This window comes from Diadema setosum, chromosome 1 (genome assembly GCF_964275005.1).
Source record: "Diadema setosum chromosome 1, eeDiaSeto1, whole genome shotgun sequence".
Classification (NCBI taxonomy): Eukaryota; Metazoa; Echinodermata; class Echinoidea; order Diadematoida; family Diadematidae; genus Diadema; species Diadema setosum.
The window spans coordinates 17,908,021-17,930,125 of record NC_092685.1 but is presented as its reverse complement, the minus strand read 5'-3'; the positions used below and the strand labels follow the sequence as shown (position 1 = coordinate 17,930,125).

Below are 22,105 nucleotides of genomic sequence, written 5' to 3'. Positions count from 1 at the left end.
GAGAGACCAATCCAACAGCCATACAACGTTACACAGACAAGCCATAGCCGCCACGAGTGTAGCAGGCATAACTGCACTTCGGATCGCCCTTTTCTGTACAACGCAGGGGGTATCCGCCATAAGCGAATCCGCAGTTTCGGTTATCTTCGGCGACACTTTCGGCCATTCGGAAAGCTCAGCTTTGAACGGATGATAGGAATTGTAACAGTTTAGACCTGCCTTTCAAAAGCAATCTTTGGTTTTGTGATAATCTCGCTGATCACTTGCGTAATATTGGTTCTTGTGGTTTTCCACAGGGGTCACTGCTTGGTCCCCTACTTTTTATTTTGTATATAAACGATTTTCCCAAATCGTCACAACTACTTTCTTTCATATTATTTCCGACGATTCTAGTATTTTCTTCTCTCACAAAAATCCACACCAACTACTGAATATTATAAATTCAGAACTGAAATCTGTAGTTACATGGATCCATGCAAACAAGTTATCTTTAAATTTCTTGAAAACCAACTATATGCCATGTAGCAATTTTATTCATTATCATCTTTACCAGGCCATATACTCTTTAATGTGCAAATAGACAAAGTCACTCATACAAAATTTCTTGACCTACCTGTAGATGACAAATTGAATTGGAGAATGCATATATGCTACTTAAGTAAACTTCTTTCCAGAAATGTTGGCTTTATCAATAATATAAAATCTATATTTCCAAAGAATATATTGCGTATACTATACTCAACCCTTGTACTACCCTATCTCAATTATGGCGTTCTTGCCTGGGGAAACTCAGCAAAATTATATATTTGGATAAATCATTATTACTTCAAAAACGGGCAGTGAGAATTATTTTCTGGTGCAACATCACGTTCTCACACTAATGAACTCTTCTATGAAAATAAATCTCTAATAGTACAGGATATTATATCTTATGAATCTAGGATCTATTATGTACAGCTCGAAGGACTCTGAATTTCCACAGGTTATTTCGTCACTTTTTAATATGAATGAACAAGTGCACAATAATACTCTGCATGCACAGTCTTCTTCTTACCACCTGCCATCCATTAGAACATACGCTTGCTTTTGCTGAACCAAAATATTGGAATTCTGTAGCCTATTCTCTTCAACAAACCGCAAGCCTCAAAACATTCAAAAACAAATTAAAACTAAGTCTTCTGAGTAAATATGTTACGATGTAACTAGCCTTTATAATTCTTTACCAGATATCTGGACACTTTTACTCTATAAGGTAATCTTATACAATGTATCAACTTTTACATGGTATATTGTTCATGTGGAATTCCTATTCATTTTAATTCTACTGTTTATTTTTTCTCTTTCTTTCTTTCTTTCTTTCTTTCTTTCTTTCTTTCTTTCTTTCTTTCTTTCTTTCTTTCTTTTTCTTCCCCCTCTCTCTCCCCTTCGGTTCTCACTTTATTTCCTCTATTTCTTTCGTTCTCTCGTTCTCTCCCTCTCTTTCTCATTCATGATTACTACCTTTAAGATGTAAATAATTATGTACAAGTCATGTAAATTATGTTTCAGGAGTCTGTATATATGTTATATTCTCAATTACTGTGTACATAATTATGAATATTACTCGTCATGGTGACCTACAAATTTTACAAGCTATATACACTTGTATACACTCCATTTCCGTTTGTATGAGTACCCTATTCTGTCAATTCATGCTGATATAATTACTGTAATATTATGTGTGTAAACAACAATGCAATATGGAAATGAAACGAATAAATTCAAATTCAAATACTAAAGGCTTCATCATTACTCATTTCAAATTGGCGTTAGGCCTACATCTATCAAGTCTGGGCAAAAAGTAAAATAAGATAAAATGAACATCGGATAGAGCATAAAAAGTGCGGTACCGGTAACTATTATCTTCGATCATAATCATTAAAGGTCTATAATCAAGATCGCCGGAAGCGGGGGGGGGGGGGGGGGGGGCAGGGGTGGCACTTGCCCCCCCCCCCCCAAACAAAATGTTGGGGGGCAAAACGAGTTTTTGCCCCCCCCCCCCCCAAAGTGCCCCCTGTAACAAATAATTAATCACTGATTTAAAGACCAAAATGAACAATAAAGGCATATTTCTTGTGTTGTAATTTTGTAATTTCATAATTGAAAATACAAAAATTTTCGCCCCTAACGGGGCGAAAATGATAATACACTAACAACATACATTATTGTATCTATTAACTTAAGAGTAAATTTAATGTATATAAGCCTCGTGTCCTCGAGTGTGCCCGCTGAAACATACCTTTAGTAAACCTTACATTTTTCATTTCTTCTTTGCTTTCTAGCAGTATAAGAATATTTTTTATTGTTCGAACGATGCGATCACGTTTAATCTTTTAATGAGTACATTTCACATAAATTGCAAAGTGAAAGTGGCTCGCTCGTTCTGCCGGTACTTATAGTAAAATGAAAAGTTTTCATATAAGTTATTATCATAGTCCTTCGCAGTGATTTCTTCTACTATGTTTAATTCCTCAGAAATTTAATTTAAAATGCTCTATAAAAGCGACTTTTATACTCTGTTTTTACAAAAAGTCCCTTCCGTGGGAGGGGGTATCCCCCTCCCACACCCTCCCCCGCTCGGTCGCTTCGCTCCCTCGACGAGGATCGCACCATCACATAATATACTCCCGTATGTTAAGATCATAGTCCTTCCAACTGATTTTTTTCAATATTGTTAATTCCCTAAAAATTTGCTTTTAAATGTTCTATAAACGCGACTTTTATACTCTGTGTTTACAAAAAAAAAGTCCCTGTATACCGTGGGAGGGGGAGTCCCCCCTCCCACACCCTCCCTCCACTCGGTCGCTTCGCTCCCTCGCCGAGGATCTCACACCATCACATTATTAATGTACTCCCGTATGTTATGATCATAGTCCTTCCAACTGATTTTTCCAATATTTTAATTCCCTAGAAATTTGCTTTAAATTCTCTATAAACGCGACTTTTATACTCTGTTTTTACAAAAAGTCCCTACCGTGGGAGGGGGTATCCCCCCTGCTACACCCTCCCCCCGCTCGGTCGCTTCGCTCCCTCGCCGAGGATCTCACACCATCACATTATTATGTACTCCCGTATGTAATAATCATAGTCCTTCGCACTGATTATTTTTCACTGTGTTTAATTCCTTAGAAATTTGCTTTTAAATGCTCTTTGCCGAGGATCTCACATCGTCACATAACATGTGCCCCCGTTGAGATTTTGCCCCCCTCCCCCCCCCCAAAAAAAACAAAAAACAAAAAACAAAAAACAGAAGTGTTCCGGCGCGCTTGTCTATAATATCACATTCTTTACGTAACAGGAGGGTCACACGGATTTTATAGACTCAATGTGAATTCATATATTCAGGTCGAATATTTTGCACAACGTTTCTGAACTGCAGAAAAGCCCTGATAAACTATACTTGTGAATGAACACTGCGGCATATTACGACTGATGATGTCTGAAAATTTGCACTTGCATCAAAGGCAAGAAACTACAAGAATATCTGATGCAAACTTCAAGCTTTTTTTTTTTCTTCACTACCATTAACAATACTCTTATGTATTTATGTGTTTTAGTTTTTCAGTGCCATTTCCAACTTTTTATTTTTTCTGCATCCCGGCGTGTTGTAGAATAACCATTGTGCAGAAACTGCATAATTTACAGTACAAGGAATGTTATTTAAAAAATGCATTGCAAAAAAAAAAAAAAATGAATGTAACATGAAAATGGATGTCAGCTTTTCATATCAAAGACTATACACCCCTCCGTGTAGGCCTATATACTACGGCCTAGTAGGTCCTAGTCTGGCTTCCAGACCCTCTGCCCATACTATTTCGCTATCCATGATATTAACGCCCTCAACGTCGAAAACTAGTATAGTTTAAGTTGATTTTCTCGCGTTCGGCAAAGGCGGCGACTTCGTCGCGGGGCGGCGACTTCGTCGCCGCGGAGTCCAGTTGGCAAAGGGTCTGGAAACCAGACTAAGTAGGTCCCTATTTTCTTATCGTCCTCGCGGTCCAGGGTCATGACCCTGTTACGTAATGATTATGAACTGCAGTTCTTTTATTGCAATGAGGTGACTCCATGCCTTTCAGATAGGCTTCAAACATTTTATAGACCAAATTTCATCTTCAAAATGGACCTAAAATTTTATGGATCTGCCCACAGAACTCTATAGAGTTCTGTGATACTTGAATATGAGACCATTCTGAAGCAAATAATTCCACAAGGATTGGAACAATCATCCTCCAGCATTCCCACTGATTCCCACTGATCAGTTACTAGCCATCCCCTTTAAAGGGTCAACGTGCCCTCAGTCACACCCCTCCTCTGCCTTCTCCTCCTCGGACTTTTTTTTTTCTTCTTTGTATACTGGTAGCACCCCCCCCCCTCCAAAATAAGGGGGTGGCGGACCATGATATTGAACCCACCGATAACAGATCAGTGAATGAACCCCATTTTCCATAGACTCTGAACTTGGCAAAATCACCTGACAGTATACTCAGTAGTATGTCAAAAGGAGACGCGGGCTAGCCAGTCTAGATCCTGGACAAATGTCATAACCACTGGATTGACGTCTGTCAGAATTGTGGCAATGCGCCATCCTTGACTTGTAGTGTTCCATGACCATGTTTGTCGCGCTCTTCGCTTTAAAAATAATAATAAACTAAAAATTAAAATTAAAATTAAAATTAAAAAAAGTCTGGAATGTAGACTAGGTGCTCGTACGCATGTGCCGCCTTGCGCATGCCCATCTCCGTCCGCGTGCAAGCTATCCGCCATATTAGATTGGAAAGCTGTGTTGTGTGCGTACGTGAGTAAGGGTGCTCTGAAATCGTTGAGCTTTCGTTTTAACCATCACCCTCTAGTTTTTCAACAAGCAATATGTGAGTACATTAACTAAGTGATTTGTAGATGACATAGAGTCATGGCTATCAACTGATCTTTTAAAAAAGTGTTTGCAAGGTAATCTGTTCTATAATGAATTGCGTTTGAGACACCGTCTTGAGTTGCAAGCGGCTTGCATGCCGTGTCTTTACATGGTAGAGGGAGCGTCTGCACAGATCAGAATTAAAGAATGCGATGTTGCATGTCGATGTGTGAGAGAGAGAGAGAGTTGACTCTTGGCAGAACGCACCAACTGACAAAAGTCTTGAGTCTAATCTTACATACACTACTGTATAACTATGAATTTTAAGAATGGTAGCCTTTCAGAATATCTACCGTTCAAATTTATATGTTTGTAATCCTGTCTGTAGGCCTAACCCAAATGCTAACCGTTACATGTATCTTCCTGGTGGTGTTGTTTCTACTGTATGGTCATGGTTGGACCTACTACTAATCGACCGCCTAATGTTTATTTGCTTGATAAGAATATTTAACACTGAAATTCACGTAAAAAACTTGACCTACATGATTGAGAAAATCCAGCTCTATCAAATGCCGTTGTTCCCTTTTCGATTCGAAGTTTCAGTGCAAAAATATCGCCGACGAACTTGCGTGGCCTCGTTTCAGCTCCCTGCGGTAAATCGCGTTATTAGGATCGACCGCTGTTTTTGCATTGACAATGCACGTAAACCGAGTTGTATTGAACACCGTGTTGTACGAAGCTTTTGAGAAGCCTTTTAGAAACTTCCATAGACATTACATTGTGCTGTCATTACGATTCGGTGAAAATATTCATTCAAAATTTTGTCCTTGATTAAAACCATTAATTAACAGTGAATTATCGCGTTTTCCCAAACCATCCTCATCTACATTCAAAGCCAATCCATTTTTATGTGCTTTGCGCGCAGGGAAGTGCGTACTTAGTGTTCAGTGCGCGAATTATACGCGGTCAGTTTCAATAAGGGTGGTCGATATGTAGTAGGGCTACCATATACTGGGCATCCTTTCTAACGTTTCTACTGTAAACATGGTAAAAGTGGAAATTTTCGCGCATTTCGTGCAACCCGAAACTAGCGCGAAAATAAAAGCATGCGAATTTTTTTGTTTGTCACATGTTCCAACAGTTGATGACTTGATTCTGCGGAATTAAAAACACCTGAAACTCTTCTTACCCCGCCGAGCGCAAAAATATCCATTTTTACAGTAATGTTACCCTTGCAACTACTGTATATGCTGAATATTTCAAGAGGTTTTTATTTTCGCGAATTTCGTGAGTCGGGTGCAATTCGCGAAATTAAAGACACGCGAAAATGTTGACTCTGATCCTGAGGTGAATATGACGTACGCGTGTACGATCGCGAATTTAACCACTCGCGAATTTAACCACTCGCGAAATCGTCGGGAATTCCCGATTCGCGAAAATTTAGACTTGCAAAATATATGGCGTATAGGAGGTCGACAGTAAATTACCTTGGACAATCCAGGCCTCTGGGCGTAGGGATGAAGCCACTCACTCAGTCAAAATGACACAGTTTTATTTGATGAGCAGAATGGTATTTTATCATCATGTAAGAGTAAGATTTGAACAAGCCACAACATCTAAATCTTGGGTTATTGATATTATATTGCTCTCCTATATTGACTCACTGGTTTGTCCTTTATATTTAACAATATCAAATTATTGGACATGTTTGTTGGTCTATGAGGTTTATGTAGTATTCATACATTCCTACTTTGCTCCTCCTTCCTTAGAAAATGTCAAGCAGCAGAGTGTATGTTGGTAGGTTAAGCTACCAAGCCAGAGAACGAGATGTTGAGCGCTTCTTCAGAGGGTTTGGAAGAATACGAGAAATCAACTTGAAGAATGGATTTGGTTTTGTGGTAAGTATTGAATAAGAGTTGCTTGCGTGGTTTAACACTTGCTCTTTTTTTTTCCCTGGACATAGATGTGTTGATAAAAAGTTGAATGAGATCATGTTCAATGCAATTCTTGCAATCACATGTGGCAAGTGGATTGGTTGGTTTGTGGATGAACATTTTGCAATTTGAAGAAGGAGAAAGTTTGAGGGTTGGTGAAGTTCAGAGTGCATGTTTATCTCTCCCCCCCCCCCCCCCAAAAAAAAAAAAAATGTGATGGTGTAATTACAAAGATTGCATACTGCTGGATAGGTGGTGTGTGTAAATGTTTTATTACACACAGTAGTTGTTGCTACATGGGCATAGTGACTTAGCATGAAACTCTCATACTCTTATAACAGACATCAAGTTTGGTCCTTTTGTCCTCATAATAAACCCCCATCAGCCACACCCTGCCATCAATATACTTAACAATATTTTGTTAATATAATTTCCTAAGAAACTTCTCTCTGTTCTGTGCAGTAACATTAGAGAGAATGCTCACATGTCAGTGGTGTTGTTTCAAAAATACACTAAGCATAAAACAACTCCTTTGTCTTAAAACTTGTTTTCTTGCATCAGGAATTTGAAGACTACAGAGATGCTGATGATGCTGTTTATGATTTGAATGGCAAAGAGCTGTGTGGAGAAAGGTTTGTATACTTCATATTGAGTAATCTATTGATATTGTACTGACTTTTAAAAAAATATCAGTGTTTCAGGTCAGTATATAGTAATCAAGATTTTATTTTGTTTGTTTTTCATGTTATTTGTTTGTAGCAATTGTGCTGCCCTGTTGCAAAATCATTTCAACTTGATAAGCTACAAACATGTAAAATTTGGTTTTGAATTCATTGAAAGGGGATATTTAATATAGATGTGCAAGACCCTGGACTTGTGAGAACATGAGAACATTGTGGCCTTGTTAAATTGCAGTGCGATACTGATATGAGTTTCACATCAAAAACCTTTAATTTCCATATCTATTGTGTTTGTATCAATGTCTATACTGGGTCTGTTCTTCCACTGATTGGTCAGTTTTGTCAGATTTTGTGCTCTGAAATCAACATGGAATCAACTTAAGCATGTCCCAAGTTACAGCACCCAAGTCTTGGGGTAAAGTAAGCAAGACTCTGACCTATGATTGTGAGTTTCAGTACACGGATTGATGCAATAACACATAAGCACTTAATTCCAGGTCATCCTTTATATTTTAGCCAGTAGAAATGGCGCATGCAGTCAGAGTCGGTATAGAACATGGAACAGAACACTTGAAACTCCTTTGTAAGCTGCCAATCAGGGCTGGAGTGGGGTGTAGAGAGTCCCTATAGGGTGGGGAGAAGACTGGTTGAACAATGATTTAAAGTGCATGAATATATTACTTCAGTTTACATAGAATGACAGAAGATTGATGCTTGCTAGTGCATGATGGATATTAAGCAGGGATGTGTTCTATATTTTTGAAGATGAAAGTTCTGACATTTTGACTTTGTTAATGACCACTAGGCAGGATCACTGAAAGGCAACATACTGGAAAATGGTGGTCAAGTGTTGTCCATTTGCCTGAAACAAGAAGGGTATGCTTAGAAGGCTGGATAGTGCTCTTTGGGAATTGCTCACTTTTCCAAATTAACCACTTGTTGGGTAGTTTCTGGATTCAAGGGAGGAATGTGTGAAAATGACTGAAAATGACCAAATATATAGTTTTCTGTCTAAAGGGAGGATTGTACATTTTCAGTTATGTGTAAGTAAATGTGGTTTATTTGTATCTTTATTGAAACATGTAAGTAACTATTAAATTAGAGTAGCATGTAATCCCGGATATTTTGTTTTCGTCAGGGTTATTATAGAGCATGCAAGGGGTCCAGCGCGTGGCCGGGATGACTACAGGTATGGTTACAGAAGGAGAGGAGGTATTGACAAGTGAGTAGCCATTGTTTGCCAAACCGCTTGTGCCATTCCTTAATGTGCTTTTTTTCTTCCTCTTATTTTTACAAGTCATCAAGTTTCCTTGTTCCATTCTCATTTGCATGAAAGTCAGGGTGCTTTCCACCTTACTCAGATTCGGCTGTGCTCATCTTGGGCCTTCATACAAACTAGAAGCTCTTCAAGTCTGGATGAGATATGAATTTGCCAAAGTTTGGTTGAGAGATAACATTTTTATTTTTTCTTCGCGTTTTGTTCCCCCTGCAACACATTCAGGTACTTGTATTTCATTTTGAAGGAATCTTCATGTTTTGATAGGTGCATAGAAAATGATGCATAGAAAATTTGCAAAGGTTGCATAACTGAAAGAAAAAAAAAATCATGTAATTTGATTTAGCAATGTGAAGTACATACTGTGAGTTCACATCAGTTTGTAGGAACCACAGCAGATTCTTTTCCTTGCATGAAGCACTTCCTGATAGAGTCACTTGCCATGAAAGAATACATGTATTCTTTGTAAGAACACGTTACCGAGTATTGGCTATCCGTAAGTACCAATCCCTAAAAAAGGAAAACGGGAAAAAAAGGAAACAGATGCTTAGAAACTGTGTATTAGGTGCAATATAAATGTTAATTATTATTAAAAATTATTATTATAAAAGACTTGATAGGAGACTCCAGTTCTAGTTCATTAAGTGTTACATGCATGAAAGTGATTGTTACAGGAATCAGATATATTAGTTACTTGCTTTGGACACTTGTGATTATAGAACCTAATCAGTCAACTACTCTTTGGGTCGTCTTTTTTTTTAAAGTTTTAACCTAGTTTTCTGTAGAGTTCTTCAGATGCATGGTGGTCGTAGCATGTTTGTCTATTACATCTTTAACAATGATCTGCAAATGTCTTAAGCTCCAAGATGATGGCATGATGCCTCACCAGGAACTTATGCACAGAATTGTGCACAGGAGGTTCAATTGTCTGAAAAGCAACTTTATCAAGGTGTACTTTAGCAGGTATGTGGCAAGTGAAGTGCTCGGTAGGGTTTAGTAGTGAGCAGCAGGCAAAAGTACAAATGTGATCGGTCCACCTGTACTTGAGTAAATGACTGAAGAAACATGACACAGGCAATTGCTGCAGTGGGATTATGTTTCTTTATGACACCGTCACCCAGCCTACAATGGTACAAATGCATGTTTCCAAATTTGTATACTCATAAATTGTTGCAATGTGGCAAGACAATGGCAGACACCTACTCATTTGTCAACTCCTCCATGAATGACAGCTTGTTTTGAAGGCAGAGTAGAGTATTGCCAATGGTCACTCGCACGCACACACATAAAGCAAAAACAACAAAAACCACATACACACAAAAAAAATTGGACTTTATTACTACAGGATTATCATAATTTATGTATATCTTATGACAGATATCTAGCAGAGAACAACAGAAAGATATTTAGAGCTGATGGAAGTGCATCATTGATAGAGCAAAGGAAAAAAAAAATGTGTTCCCATAAGTGCAACAACTGGGAAAATAATGCAAAATGCTTAGACCAAGGCAAAACTCTACTTTGTGTTTGGTGTGAAGTGTTGTTGATATTTGTTACAGTTTTTCTTTTTTTTTAATCGCTGCATATTTGTAATAGAGTAGGATTTTTTTATCAATCTCATCTACCAGAAATCATTTTGTTTTGTTGTCTATTTCATCCTTATTTTTCAGGGTAAGAAAAAAATAATTATTATGAAATGTTATTACAGTTGCAGTCGTTGCTAAACAATTATTCATGGTGGTAATGTATAACAAGAACTTTCTCTCATTACATGACTGTGTTATACCTACAAAATGTTGTCTCCAGTTCTCAATACTTAACGTGGCATTTTCATGTGTGTTGAAAAAGTGCTTTTGTTCCATGCTACAAGTGTGATACAATATGTGATATGCATACTTTATTTGATGTCCACGCTAGCAGAAGAAACAATACTTTCGTAAAAGAGCACATACAATCAGGCTTTTCCTCAAGTTAACCCCTGTTATAGGTACTGGTAATACTACTGGAAATTTTCTCTAAGACATATTACATCACATATAGCAAAAACAAAAGTGCTGAGAATGTATGATTGTGTGCATCATGTCATTTTGTATCTTTTGTGATGATTTCATACCATGTATTGTATTTACTCCAATATCACAGGTTCGGGGGATCTAGGAGCTCACAAAGGCAAGAATTTATATTTGTATTGATGATACATTTGATTCACTTCAGCTTTGCACTTCAACTCTACCACACTATATAACATATCAAAAGCCTCATGCCACTTATCTCTTGTTGCCTGATAGGGCAAAACAGATGGTATTCCACACTGCATGTTGATAAAATATATATATTATTTAGCAAAATTACAGAAGGCATAATTTTGTAAAATGCATATGCCCATCAGCTTGAAGGCAGTGCATGAAATAACAGTTTATATTGGTAACTTTTGGGAGTATTCTTGCTGTATTTATCCAGCCTTCACACTTCTGGCTTCAAACTTTGCTCTTTTGACAACCGAGTTGATATATATATTCCACATGCATTGGCTTACCTTAGCTTTTCTCACCAAAAGTTGGTAAAGTGCTTCACTCAAAAATTGCATCATGAAGAGTGGTAAAAGAGTTGAACTAATTTTTTTTTTTTTTTCATTTTTTTTTTTCTTCTAAGTGCTGGTATGTAGTAGAATCTCATGTTGAGTTGCAAGAGAAGCCTTTTGTAAAAGTGGATATTTTCGTGAGACTAATTTTTCGCGCTCGGCCGGGTAAGAAGAGTTTCGCAGGTTTTCAATTCCGCGGAATCAAGCCACAAACTACTGGAACATGTTGCAAGCAAAAATATTCGCATGTTTTTATTTTCGCGCTAGTTTCTTGTTGCGCGGAATGCGCAAAAACTTCCACACTGCAAAAATGTCCACTTTTACAGTCTAGCTTGTATCTTTACTTACAATCCTATCTATTTATGCACATATTTATTTATTTATTTATTTATTTATTTATTTATTTATTTATTTATTTATTTATTTGCTTTCTCATGACTCATGAGTGTTGTATTCTGAAAGATAAATCTCTCGTACTCTCTCTCTCTTTCTCTCTCTCTCTCTCACACACACACACACACACACACATGGCATTAAAGGGAAGTGGCTTTAACATGCAGACTTGCTCAACTAGCTTCTTAGAAGAGATAGATTGTGATCTCAATACTAGGGAATGAATGTGTGTGGGCATTGATTTCACATTTAATGTGCCAAAAGCTGTTACATTTTTGTTTCACATGCAATACACACTAGATCAGAAAAACAATGCTGCATCATGTTGTTGGTGATGTACATGAAGCGTACTAGTGTAATCTCTAAGGACAGTGCAATAAACACATAAAGAACTTTCCACCATTAATGAACTTAAAAATTCAAGTGGATTTTTAACGTTGATGAAAATTGGCCTGCCTACGTTCATGAAGGTTTCTTTTCTCTGTACAAGTCATTTCGTAGGTAAAATCATCTCTAGTCTTAGACAGTCATTGTGGCTGTAAAAGGCCTTAATTGCTTTTCAAATGTATTTTGAACATTTTAAAAAGGATGTGTATATACATGCCTACAGTGGACTCCCGTTATAACAAAGTGCTTGGGACCAGCAGTTTTCTTTTGTCATATTGAAATGTTGTTATAACAGAACAAATAAACTATTAAGAACCTAGAGCTGATAATGTTGGAGCCTAAATTTTTACTTCGTCGTGGCTGGAATTTCGTTATAACTGTTTTCCGTATAACAGGAGCACACTGTACTTACATGCTGTGTAGTATGCTCCAGCTCTTTCTAGTTCTTTAATGTGAGCTCCTCTTACCATATCTGCAGATACGGACCACCTGTCCGAACAGAGCATCGCATTGTGGTCGAGAACCTCTCTAGCAGAGTCAGCTGGCAGGTAGGTTGATGTGTTGGCTAGTAGCATTAATGTTCATGTTTGAAATGCATCCTCTGACAGCCATATAGCAATAAATTACCTTTTCATGTATCTCTAGTGGCAGGCATATGTGTGCAAAAGAACGACAGTTGTAACAGGTATTTCTTTGAATATGAAAATTGCTGTCTTTGTGAACCCATTGTTTCTATGTAAATGCTTTTTGATACATCTATTTAGATGTACGATTTTTATCGTAAATGAACAAGTACCAGTAAACTAAAGATAATTGCTTAAATGAATAATGCTACCATATTATATCCTCTCTTCAGAGCTCTTAATGCCTTTGGAGATGACAGGGTTCTAATTACTGGCTAAAGGCTCTGGGGCTTGGCTGGGCCGTGAGGTGCAGGCTCTCTCACGAGGTCTCACTGATGTGTGTCTCTAAAGCTCGCTAAAGAAAGAGGTTGGGCAAGGTGAAGCATCCCACAACCCTTTGGGACGCCCCCTAAGCTCTGGAATGGCGTCCCAAGCACTCACACTGCGTCCCGGTTTGAGATGTAAAGGCATCTGCCATCCTCTTGGTCAGATGACAGCAAATCTGATGACCTGGTGGCAAGCTGCTAAAGGCTTGCACTGCACACATGAAGGGAATAAAGAAAATAATACAAAGAAAGAAAGAAAAAGATGTGGAATCCCCAAATCTGCATCTGGAATTTTTTGATTAGGTTGATCTGGCAAATTAAATATGCAAAGGCAAGAGCTGGTCTCGGCTCTTTCACTGTGGCAAGACACCTATGGCTGGTGGCTAAAGAGGTCTGGTTGCAAGGGGCTGACTGTCTGTGGTCCGTGTGACCGGGGGACTGGCTGGCTGCCCGGCTGTGGCGCTCTCACTGTGGCGTGGAAAACAAGCTATAGTTTAAGGATGGCCTGGTATCGGTTTGAGCAGTCCGACCAGCTGTGGTAGAAGGTATAGTAGTATGTCCATGTACAGCCACTGAAATGTGAAATGGTGTGTGGAGTGGCAAGAATGCACAGTTCAATTTTTTTACAACAAAGTCCCTCACAAATGATATGTTTGTGTGCCCCCTCATACACGCGACTCCCATTATGGCAAAGTCCTCTGGATCTGCAGGTTTTGTTTTTGTTTTTTGTTTTTTGTTTTTTGGGTTTTTTTTGTTTTTTTGAGGGGGGGGGGGGTGGCATTATATCGGAATTTTGTTAAAGCCAAACAGTAGAGTATGTAAAGATATATAGACGATAAATTTGAAACTTGAATTTTGACTTCTTTGTAAGGAGAATTTTGTTGTAACCATGTTTGTTATAATGGGAATGCACTGTATAAGATTTTTATGGGACGTCTCTAACTACAAAAATCCTGTGTTGATTTATCATGCACAGATTTTCAAAAGAAAAGATACTTAGAGACTGTACATTCTTGCCTCAATCAAACATGTGCGTATGTGTTTTTGTGTGTGTTCATGTGTTGTGTGTGTGTATGTGCGTTTGTGCCTTTATAACTAGGTTTTTCCTAGGGAATGACGGGGTAAAGGGTGTTGGTGATACAGCAATAGATGGCACTCAACACATCTTATTTACCCAACCGCATTTATGCACAAATGAGCTGAGGGCCGGCAGCCTGGATGTAGCATCTCTTCTGGATTCCTGGTTCCTGGGGTTGGACCATCACCGCCTGCAACTGCCTGAATTCTCCCAGACGTTCTCTCCCTTCATTCCAGTTTACTAATTGTCCACATTCTCTCTTGTCATTAGTTCCTGGGGATAGGTTGTGTATGTATAAATTAAATGAATTGTTCAAGTAGACTCATTTAAAGAATATGGTTTGATACGGTTACAATGTCTTCCTGGGAGATGCAGAAGGACGTATTGTTAGAGTTGCATGTTACATGATATATTTTTCTCATCTATGAACTCCCTATCGTGTTAAAGCATTTATGCATGACTAGTGTGCATGATGAAGATATTTCAAGAAGTATCGGCTTTACAGAACGAGGAAAAGTTGACTTCCAGATGCCTAACATTGTCTTGCTCCTCTTGTGTCGTTGCTCTTTGGTAGGACTTGAAGGATTACATGCGACAGGCTGGTGAAGTGACTTTCGCGGATGCTCACAAACAGCACAAAAATGAAGGGTAAGTTTGAACAGTTAACTTGCAAGAAGGTAATGTGATGTGTGAAGCTTATTGCACATTTGTGATGTAGTTGTATTTGTTGGAAAGTAATATAATAAAGGTGAGTAAGTCGTCATCGTAACATGGTACCATTTGGGAAACATTGACAAGCTGTTGTCAAGGTTTGTGACATTGCTGGCATAGATATCATGATTTCATTTGTGTTGTTTGGTTTTATTTGTTAGAGGAATACACTAAATGTGATTTTTCTTTGTTGTTTACCCAGACAAGTCACCTTCCATTAGCTTGGATAATCTGTAGCATCTATACGTTTTTGTTTTATTTGATTGGAGAAATTTGATAGTCTTGACATAAAGACAGGACCAGGACCAGGATTGCATTATAGGTAAGACATCACAGGCAAAAACACATGAGATGCCAGATAAACACTTAATCAACATTTGCAAAGTTTTGATTGTCTCTTAACAGCTCTAGCCGACATTACTCCTCTGATACTTCAAGAGTCTTGTGATTGTGAAAATGGGGGAAAAGATTTTCATCAGTGGTCAAAGTCCAAAGCGGAAGATGATATTAGATGCACTTGGTTTTGAGTGTGTGGATTCAAAAGTCAATCTTTTTGTAGTCATTCTTTACTAAGGTGACAAGATATTTTTTGACATTCCTTGTAGGATTGTGGAGTTTGCCACCTACAGTGACATGAAGAATGCAGTGGAGAAGCTCGACGGCACAGAGATCAACGGACGTCGAATCAGACTGGTTGAAGACAGACCCTCATCAAGGAGGCGGTAAGATTTGATCATCCAAGATATTTTGTCCATTTTAAGTTAAACCCTAAAGGGGCCGGGCTTTTTTGGCTATGCTCAGGCCGGGGGGGGGGGGGGGGGGGATGGATTCCGCCCCCCCCCCCCCCCCCCCCCCCCCCCCCGAGATCTCGGCCATCGGTGGCGCGATCACGATGAAATTTTGCATGCGTGAGACCTGCGTCATAATCTACAAGATTGTGTCATAAGATTTTTCGAAACAATCAATTTCTAATTTTAATTAATTAATTATGCAAATTAAGCTCAAGATCATATTTTAGCCTAATTAAAAGCATTGAGAGTCTAATTTTTGGTCTGTAAATCTGTTGCAGCATACTCAACGATTGTGCATCACAAAAACTTCCAAAATTCATTTCAATTCTTATGTATTTTATTGTTTTCAGAATTTCTTATGTATTTCTTTGTTTTTCAACTTTTGTTTTTTCTTTGTTTTTTCATTGGAAATTGTCACTGACCACTTTTCTACCATAATTAGCACAAAACTAATCAATGAAAGTGATTAATTGTAAAAATAATCAGGTTTTTATGACTTTCACGACAGAGCACTGTTTTCCATAGGAAATGTACACAAAATCACAAAATTGTGCCCGTTTTGGGGCGACATTCCGTAATCGCAAAAGTACGCGCGGACGTCGCAAATTTGGTCTCAAAAGTTGCGCGAGACTTGAACAAACAAAGTCAAGAAGCCTCGCGACGAGGCCTTCTCGCGTAACAGAATTATAGCGCGAAACGTCGGGGGGGGGGGGCGGATTCCGCCCCCCCCCCCCCCCCCCCCGGCCCTTTTAGGGTTAACCATTGAAGAAAAGAGATATCTTTGAATTATGTAGGGGGGTTCCAGTTATCCAAAGCAACATTGAGAATTTGAACCTCCACAACCTGACCACCTCCCCCTCCCCCCCAAAAAAAATGATTGGGGTGGCATGATATTGTGCTGTGCATTCAATTCTATTGTTTTTTGTTCTCCTAGGTCAAAAGGTTGAAGATTATGATCATTTGACATTTGGTGTGTGACTTGCCATAAGTAGTATCATATGTAGGAGTAGTAGGAACCTCAGGGGCTTTGTGGGAACTATGGCAAGTGTACATTATGGAAGTAAAATAATACTTGTTGCATGATTTGGCAGCCAGGAATCCAGGTTATGTGGAACACGGTTTTCTTAGTGTTATTAAAGATCTGGGCAACTCATGCAGAGAGATTCCGCATGAACCCATAACAAATGTTTCAAATGTCTCTTTGTTTCCTTTCTTGACCGCCTTAGTTCAAGGAGCCGCTCCCGCTCCCGCTCTCGCTCCAGGCACCGCTCCAGGACTCCCCGCAGCAAGAGCCGATCAAGGAGCCGCTCCAGGTCTCGATCCCGTTCCCGGTCCCGCTCTCGCAAGTCCAGGAGCCGTAGCAAGAGTCTGCGCAAGAGCAGGAGCAGATCCATCTCACCCAAGAATGGCAGCCGCAGCCGCTCAGTTAGCAAATCACCTCGTGATCGCCGCAGCCCATCGCCCATTGAGCAGAATAACAAGGGAGGCTCAAGGTCTAGGTCCCCTACCCCTCGTGATGATGATTAGGAGAAAGAAATGGGGGAAAGAAGCTGTTTTCAAGCTGCCACATTTGAGAAATCTGGCAATCTGTCATAACCTCGGGGGCTATTTTTCACTCAGAGTAGTCAACTTCTGTTTGAAGTTACAGTACAGTGAATTGGAAATGGTTGTACATCTGAATTTTGACGATTTCTTTTTTAAAATCTGTACATTTATAATGTAACTCGTGAATGTGCATGCTGAACATTGGTTTTCTTCTGGAAGTTTAGAATGATTTAAAAATCAAACAGAAAAAGATTATCATAAAAATTGGCTTTTGTGTTTGATATGCTTACAGATTTACACAGAAATAGAGGAAAGAAATCTGTAATGAAGGGAAAGTTTGTTTTGTTTTTTCCCCCAATTTTTACACATCGGTGTTACTTGTCTCGTGGGTATGTGTGACAAAGTACTAAGTTTTACAAATTAATCTCAGTCACATCCAGGCTGATCAAGAATGCAAATGTTATATATATTTGTCTCATGTATAGTCACATATTTCATACTATTCACCATTTTCTTTGTTTTTTATGCATTCCTGTGAACATGTGTGGAAAAGTGTTTGGAAGGGTTTTTTTTTTTTTTCTTTTCTTTTGTTTCACATGAAAGGAATTCTTCAGAAGATGACTTCTACTTGGACTGGATACCAGACTATCCCCAAGATCTTGTAAATTTTTTGAAATTCTAAATATTATCATTAATTGCAACAGGATTAAGTCAGTGGTTTTTTTCACAGTATAATAATATCTCCTCTTCCTTTGGCACTGAGGGATCAGCCAAAATTTGATTCAATGCATGGACTTTTCACATCACAAATGCATGGACTTTACACATTACAAAGTAGTACATGTAGTGATGAGTAGGTAAGCACTGGCATACCTGACACATTGTAATGAAAGTGGAATACTGCTGCAGGTAAATCACAAAGATCTGGCCATTAGAGATGGATTCGGATTGTACTTTGTCATGTCAGTAGATTTTAAGTGAGTTCTTTGTAAGTTTGTTCTCTTGACCAACACCAAGTAAGTAGTGTGTATTTTGTGTATTTTAGTAAAAAAAAAAAGTTTTCATGTCAAATAAAAGAGAGAAAGCACAGTTATTGGACCATTTCAGCCACATTCCTTTTCTTTTTAATGGAAAAAGTGATATATCCAATAGATGGATGGTATAGTTTTGGTTTAGACGTTACAGATTTTTTTTTTTTTTTTTTTTTTGTGAGATAATAAGAAACCTCATGAAATATGAAAGAGCATGTAATTTGAAGAAGAATGCAATGTTTATTTGATAAAAATTGGTTTTGAAATGGCCGAGGTATACAAAATAAAACAATCCTAATAAAAGATGGGACCCACCTTTTATCAGGATTGCTTTGTTTTACTTTGTTTTGGATATCTCGGCCATTCCAAAACCTATTTTCATCAAATGAACTTCGCATCCCTCTTAGAATGGTATGCTCTGTAGTATTTCATAAGTAGTTTGTTAGTACATGTATCTCGCAAAAAGTTACAAGCTCAATCCTCGTCTCCACCACTACTATACCATCCCTTTAATCATCTGTGCGTGAGTGTGTTTGCGCGCGTGTGTGTGTGTGTGTTTGTGTGCGCGTGTGTGGTGCAGAAAAGTCTAATCAAACTGAAAAATTTATTTAAAGCCTGTACTCTGCCATTCCTTTCAATTTTCCCTTTCCATTTCCTTTTATGGAGTACTAGTACAGTACCACTTTTATAACACTTGAATTTGCTCTCCTATCCAAGTTAATCCTTGATATTCTCCATAGTCGGTTTTTATTCAAACCTCTGAAGACGTTGCCAGCCATTCTCCTGGATGACTTTGTCCTTGATCCATGTAAGGCAGTCTAGTTCCTTGTATACCTGCACAAAGGTTGTGTATCCTGGAACCTTGTCTTTTCTCAAGTTCTTTGCAGTTCACACTTGTGGAGGTATTTGGAAGTCACTACATCTTTCAGTCTCTCATTTTGTTAACTCCTGGTCGTGGGTTTCCTTCTGTATCCAATCCCTTTCAATATTACCATGACCATCATGTGAAAACAAAAAAGTTTCAGGCAAATCCATAACTTTCACGACTACAGTGCCTTACATTAAATGGGTTAGTCAAATACCGGTTAGTGATTGGCTAAACACAGTCACGTGATGGAGGAACATTGGTTATGGCTCCCGTGGGAGAACATTTTTGTAATGTTCTCCCGTGGGCGAACATTTTCACGTAACAAATGACAAACGATACCTGCCTATTCCATACAATGTAAAAAAGCAGATTTGACTAACATAATATAAAAGATGACTTTTGTTGTCTGGAACATGTACAGTGCACTCCCGTTATAACAAACACGGTTATAACGAAATTTCGTTATAACGAAGTAAATCTTCTGGTCCCAAAATAATCACCATAAAAGTCTATGGTAAAAGATTCGCTTATAACGAACACGGTTATAGCGAAATTTCCGTTATAACGAAGTCTTTTCCGAGCGCCATAGACAAAGAAAAACAAAAGAAATGTGCTCCATTATAACGAAATGCGAATTGCTTTCGAAAATTCGTAGCGGAACAAGCATTTATAGCTTCTCTGCATGGGTGAACGCTTCACACCACTGTGTGTTCGCTCTTTGTGTCATGCACAGTTTCTGAGGGGAACTTGCATTTATTATTGTGATACAGTTATCCCATCACATTTCACATAGCTTTCCAGTGTATGATGAGTATTCAGCAAACATAATATGATATATATACGTGGTTTTCTTGTTTTCGTTATATATTGTATTTGTTCGGTTATAACGAAAGAAAACTGCCGGTCCCGAGCATTTCGTTATAACGGGAGTGCACTGTACCAAATATTCCACCCTCGGGATTTGAAATGCTATTTCGGGAGGCTATAAAACCCTCGACTTCGTCTCGGGACTTCTATCCTCCCTCAGTAGCATTTCAAAACCTTCAGGTGGAACATTCGGTATGTTCCCTCCCCCGCCAGTCATCATCTAGATAATGTTCTATCTGCTCCAATGTGATGAATTCTGATGTAAATGAATATTTGTAACCAGTTGTACAGAATGGATGTGTGTGTGTGTGTGTGTGCAAGAGTGCATGCATGTGAAGGCCTCCATCTTGAACAGTGCCAATAGACCATCACCAAAATGCTTTCCTAGAGCAAAAAATGTTCCATATTGGTTATTTAATCATCCATAGGAACCTACAGTATTATATACATGTACAGGATGCTCCTTTCATCTACACTGTATATAGAAATTTTGTCAAAAATAGAAATTCAGGTCCTCAAATTATTTGAATCTTTGGTGCAAAATTTCCTTACAACAAACACAGTCGTAGCAAAATTCTTGTTACAAGACACATTTTGGGTCCATTGATAAAGAAGAACATAAGAAATCTTCTTTATCAGTGGACCCAGACGTATCTTGTAACGAGAATTTGTACTCCGTTACACAATGTACATGTATCAAAATGTGGATATGCTGCAAAATTTCACGGAGAAACGCATTTACAGAGAATCTGCATAGGGGCATGTTTTACATTTCATCATGTTCAATTCACTCCCTGTGCCACACACCATTTCCAAGAAGAATTTGTGTCGGTTAATGCAAGTGTTGAAGCTGCATGATTGTAGTGTGTAATGCAGCAGGTAATCTAAGCCTGTAGAGAGTGGAGAGAGGGGGAAGAGTGGAGTGGTGATGGTATGCCTGCATAAGTAGATAAGCACCAGAGATTGGAGACTAAGTAAACATGAAACACGTACAGGTGTATTTTATAATTCACTCACCTTTTAAATTTGAGTTGATCACAACTCATGTTTGTCTTACACTCTTTTTCATCCCTTCTCATACAAGCTTGATTTTGTGATGTTTTGCACTCTCTAAACAAATCAAAAATACAGCACTAACTCCATGCTCTCAAGAGGAAATCCACTCGGAAAAAAAAAAAAAACTTCAAAAGAAAGAGAAAAAATGTCACTTCAGAACGATACAAAAATGGCAAAAAAATCAGATAAGAAATATGGAAGATACAACATTTTGAAATTTCACATTTTGTCGTAAAACATTTCTTGACCAGTCCTTATGAATATTCAAATTAGCAAGTTGACGATGTCATGCTCTCACAATTTCTTATTCATTTCATATATAGAAATGACAAAAATCTCATTTTAACTATGTAAATATAAAACTTCTCGTAAAACCACTCAAAATAAAAAAGGACAAATGTTAACTCTGATACCTTGATATGGGACCATGCTTTTACTTGTATCAGCTAAAATTAACAATTTTTCCAAATTTTATATCTAACATACATGTACAGTGTACATAAAAATTGGGAGGGTATGACATCATCAACTCGCTCATTTGAATATTCTCGAGGGTGGCGAGTTGGCTCAGTTGGTAGCACATAGTCTGCCTCCGACCCAAGCGACCCGAGTTCGAACCCGAGTCTGGACTGAGCAATGTTGTGTGTAATCATACGTCCCTTCTAGCAAGAGGCAAAACACTCTGTTCCTCGGATAGGACATAAATAGAGGTCCCGTGTGTGAGAGAGTCACAACTCATGCATGTAAAAGATCCCGCTTCATTCATTCATCACAAAGAGCAGGGTGTTTAACCCTTGTGGGCCCGCCTAACATCCAACTGGACCCCATGGAAGACCAGCTTAATGTAGCTGAATATGGGCTATCCAGCCATCTTCTCAGATGGAAAATGAACAAACAAACAAGGACTAGTCAAGAAATGTTTTGTTTTTTTTTAAATATGAAATTTCAAAATGTCACATCTTCCTTATTTCTTATCAGATTTTTGTCATTTTTGTATGCTTCTGTAGGGAATATTTTTCTTTTTCTTTCCAAGTTTATTTATTTATGGGGTGGACAGGGATCTGATG

At 38.4% G+C, this 22,105-nt stretch overlaps 1 protein-coding gene across 3 annotated transcripts; it reads left to right on the top strand.

The window, feature by feature from the left end:
• The first annotated feature begins 4,786 nt into the window (after positions 1-4,786).
• Positions 4,787-18,309, top strand: LOC140234550 (serine/arginine-rich splicing factor 6-like). 3 transcript variants are annotated; one of them, XM_072314590.1, is made up of 9 exons: positions 4,787-4,907; positions 6,661-6,789; positions 7,387-7,457; positions 8,644-8,694; positions 10,924-10,950; positions 12,621-12,690; positions 14,744-14,817; positions 15,486-15,602; positions 16,898-18,309. In XM_072314590.1, exons 2-9 carry the CDS (start codon positions 6,664-6,666, stop codon positions 17,196-17,198), a joined length of 837 nt encoding a protein of 278 aa, XP_072170691.1. In that variant the 5' UTR covers positions 4,787-4,907; positions 6,661-6,663; the 3' UTR covers positions 17,199-18,309. The 3 variants fall into 3 exon arrangements, with proteins under 3 accessions (XP_072170691.1, XP_072170685.1, XP_072170686.1); XM_072314584.1 differs by having other exon boundaries at positions 8,644-8,727; XM_072314585.1 differs by lacking the exon at positions 4,787-4,907 and adding an exon at positions 4,961-4,986 and having other exon boundaries at positions 8,644-8,727.
• Positions 18,310-22,105: the final 3,796 nt, after the last annotated feature.

Bases quoted from the DNA above. Each gene is read 5' to 3' on its own strand.
- LOC140234550 (XM_072314584.1), top strand. From the start codon at position 6,664: ATGTCAAGCAGCAGAGTGTATGTTGGTAGGTTAAGCTACCAAGCCAGA. The intron at 8,728-10,923 runs GTGAGTAGCCAT...CCAATATCACAG, and splicing joins AGGAGAGGAGGTATTGACAA to GTTCGGGGGATCTAGGAGCT. The intron at 10,951-12,620 runs GCAAGAATTTAT...CCATATCTGCAG, and splicing joins GGATCTAGGAGCTCACAAAG to ATACGGACCACCTGTCCGAA.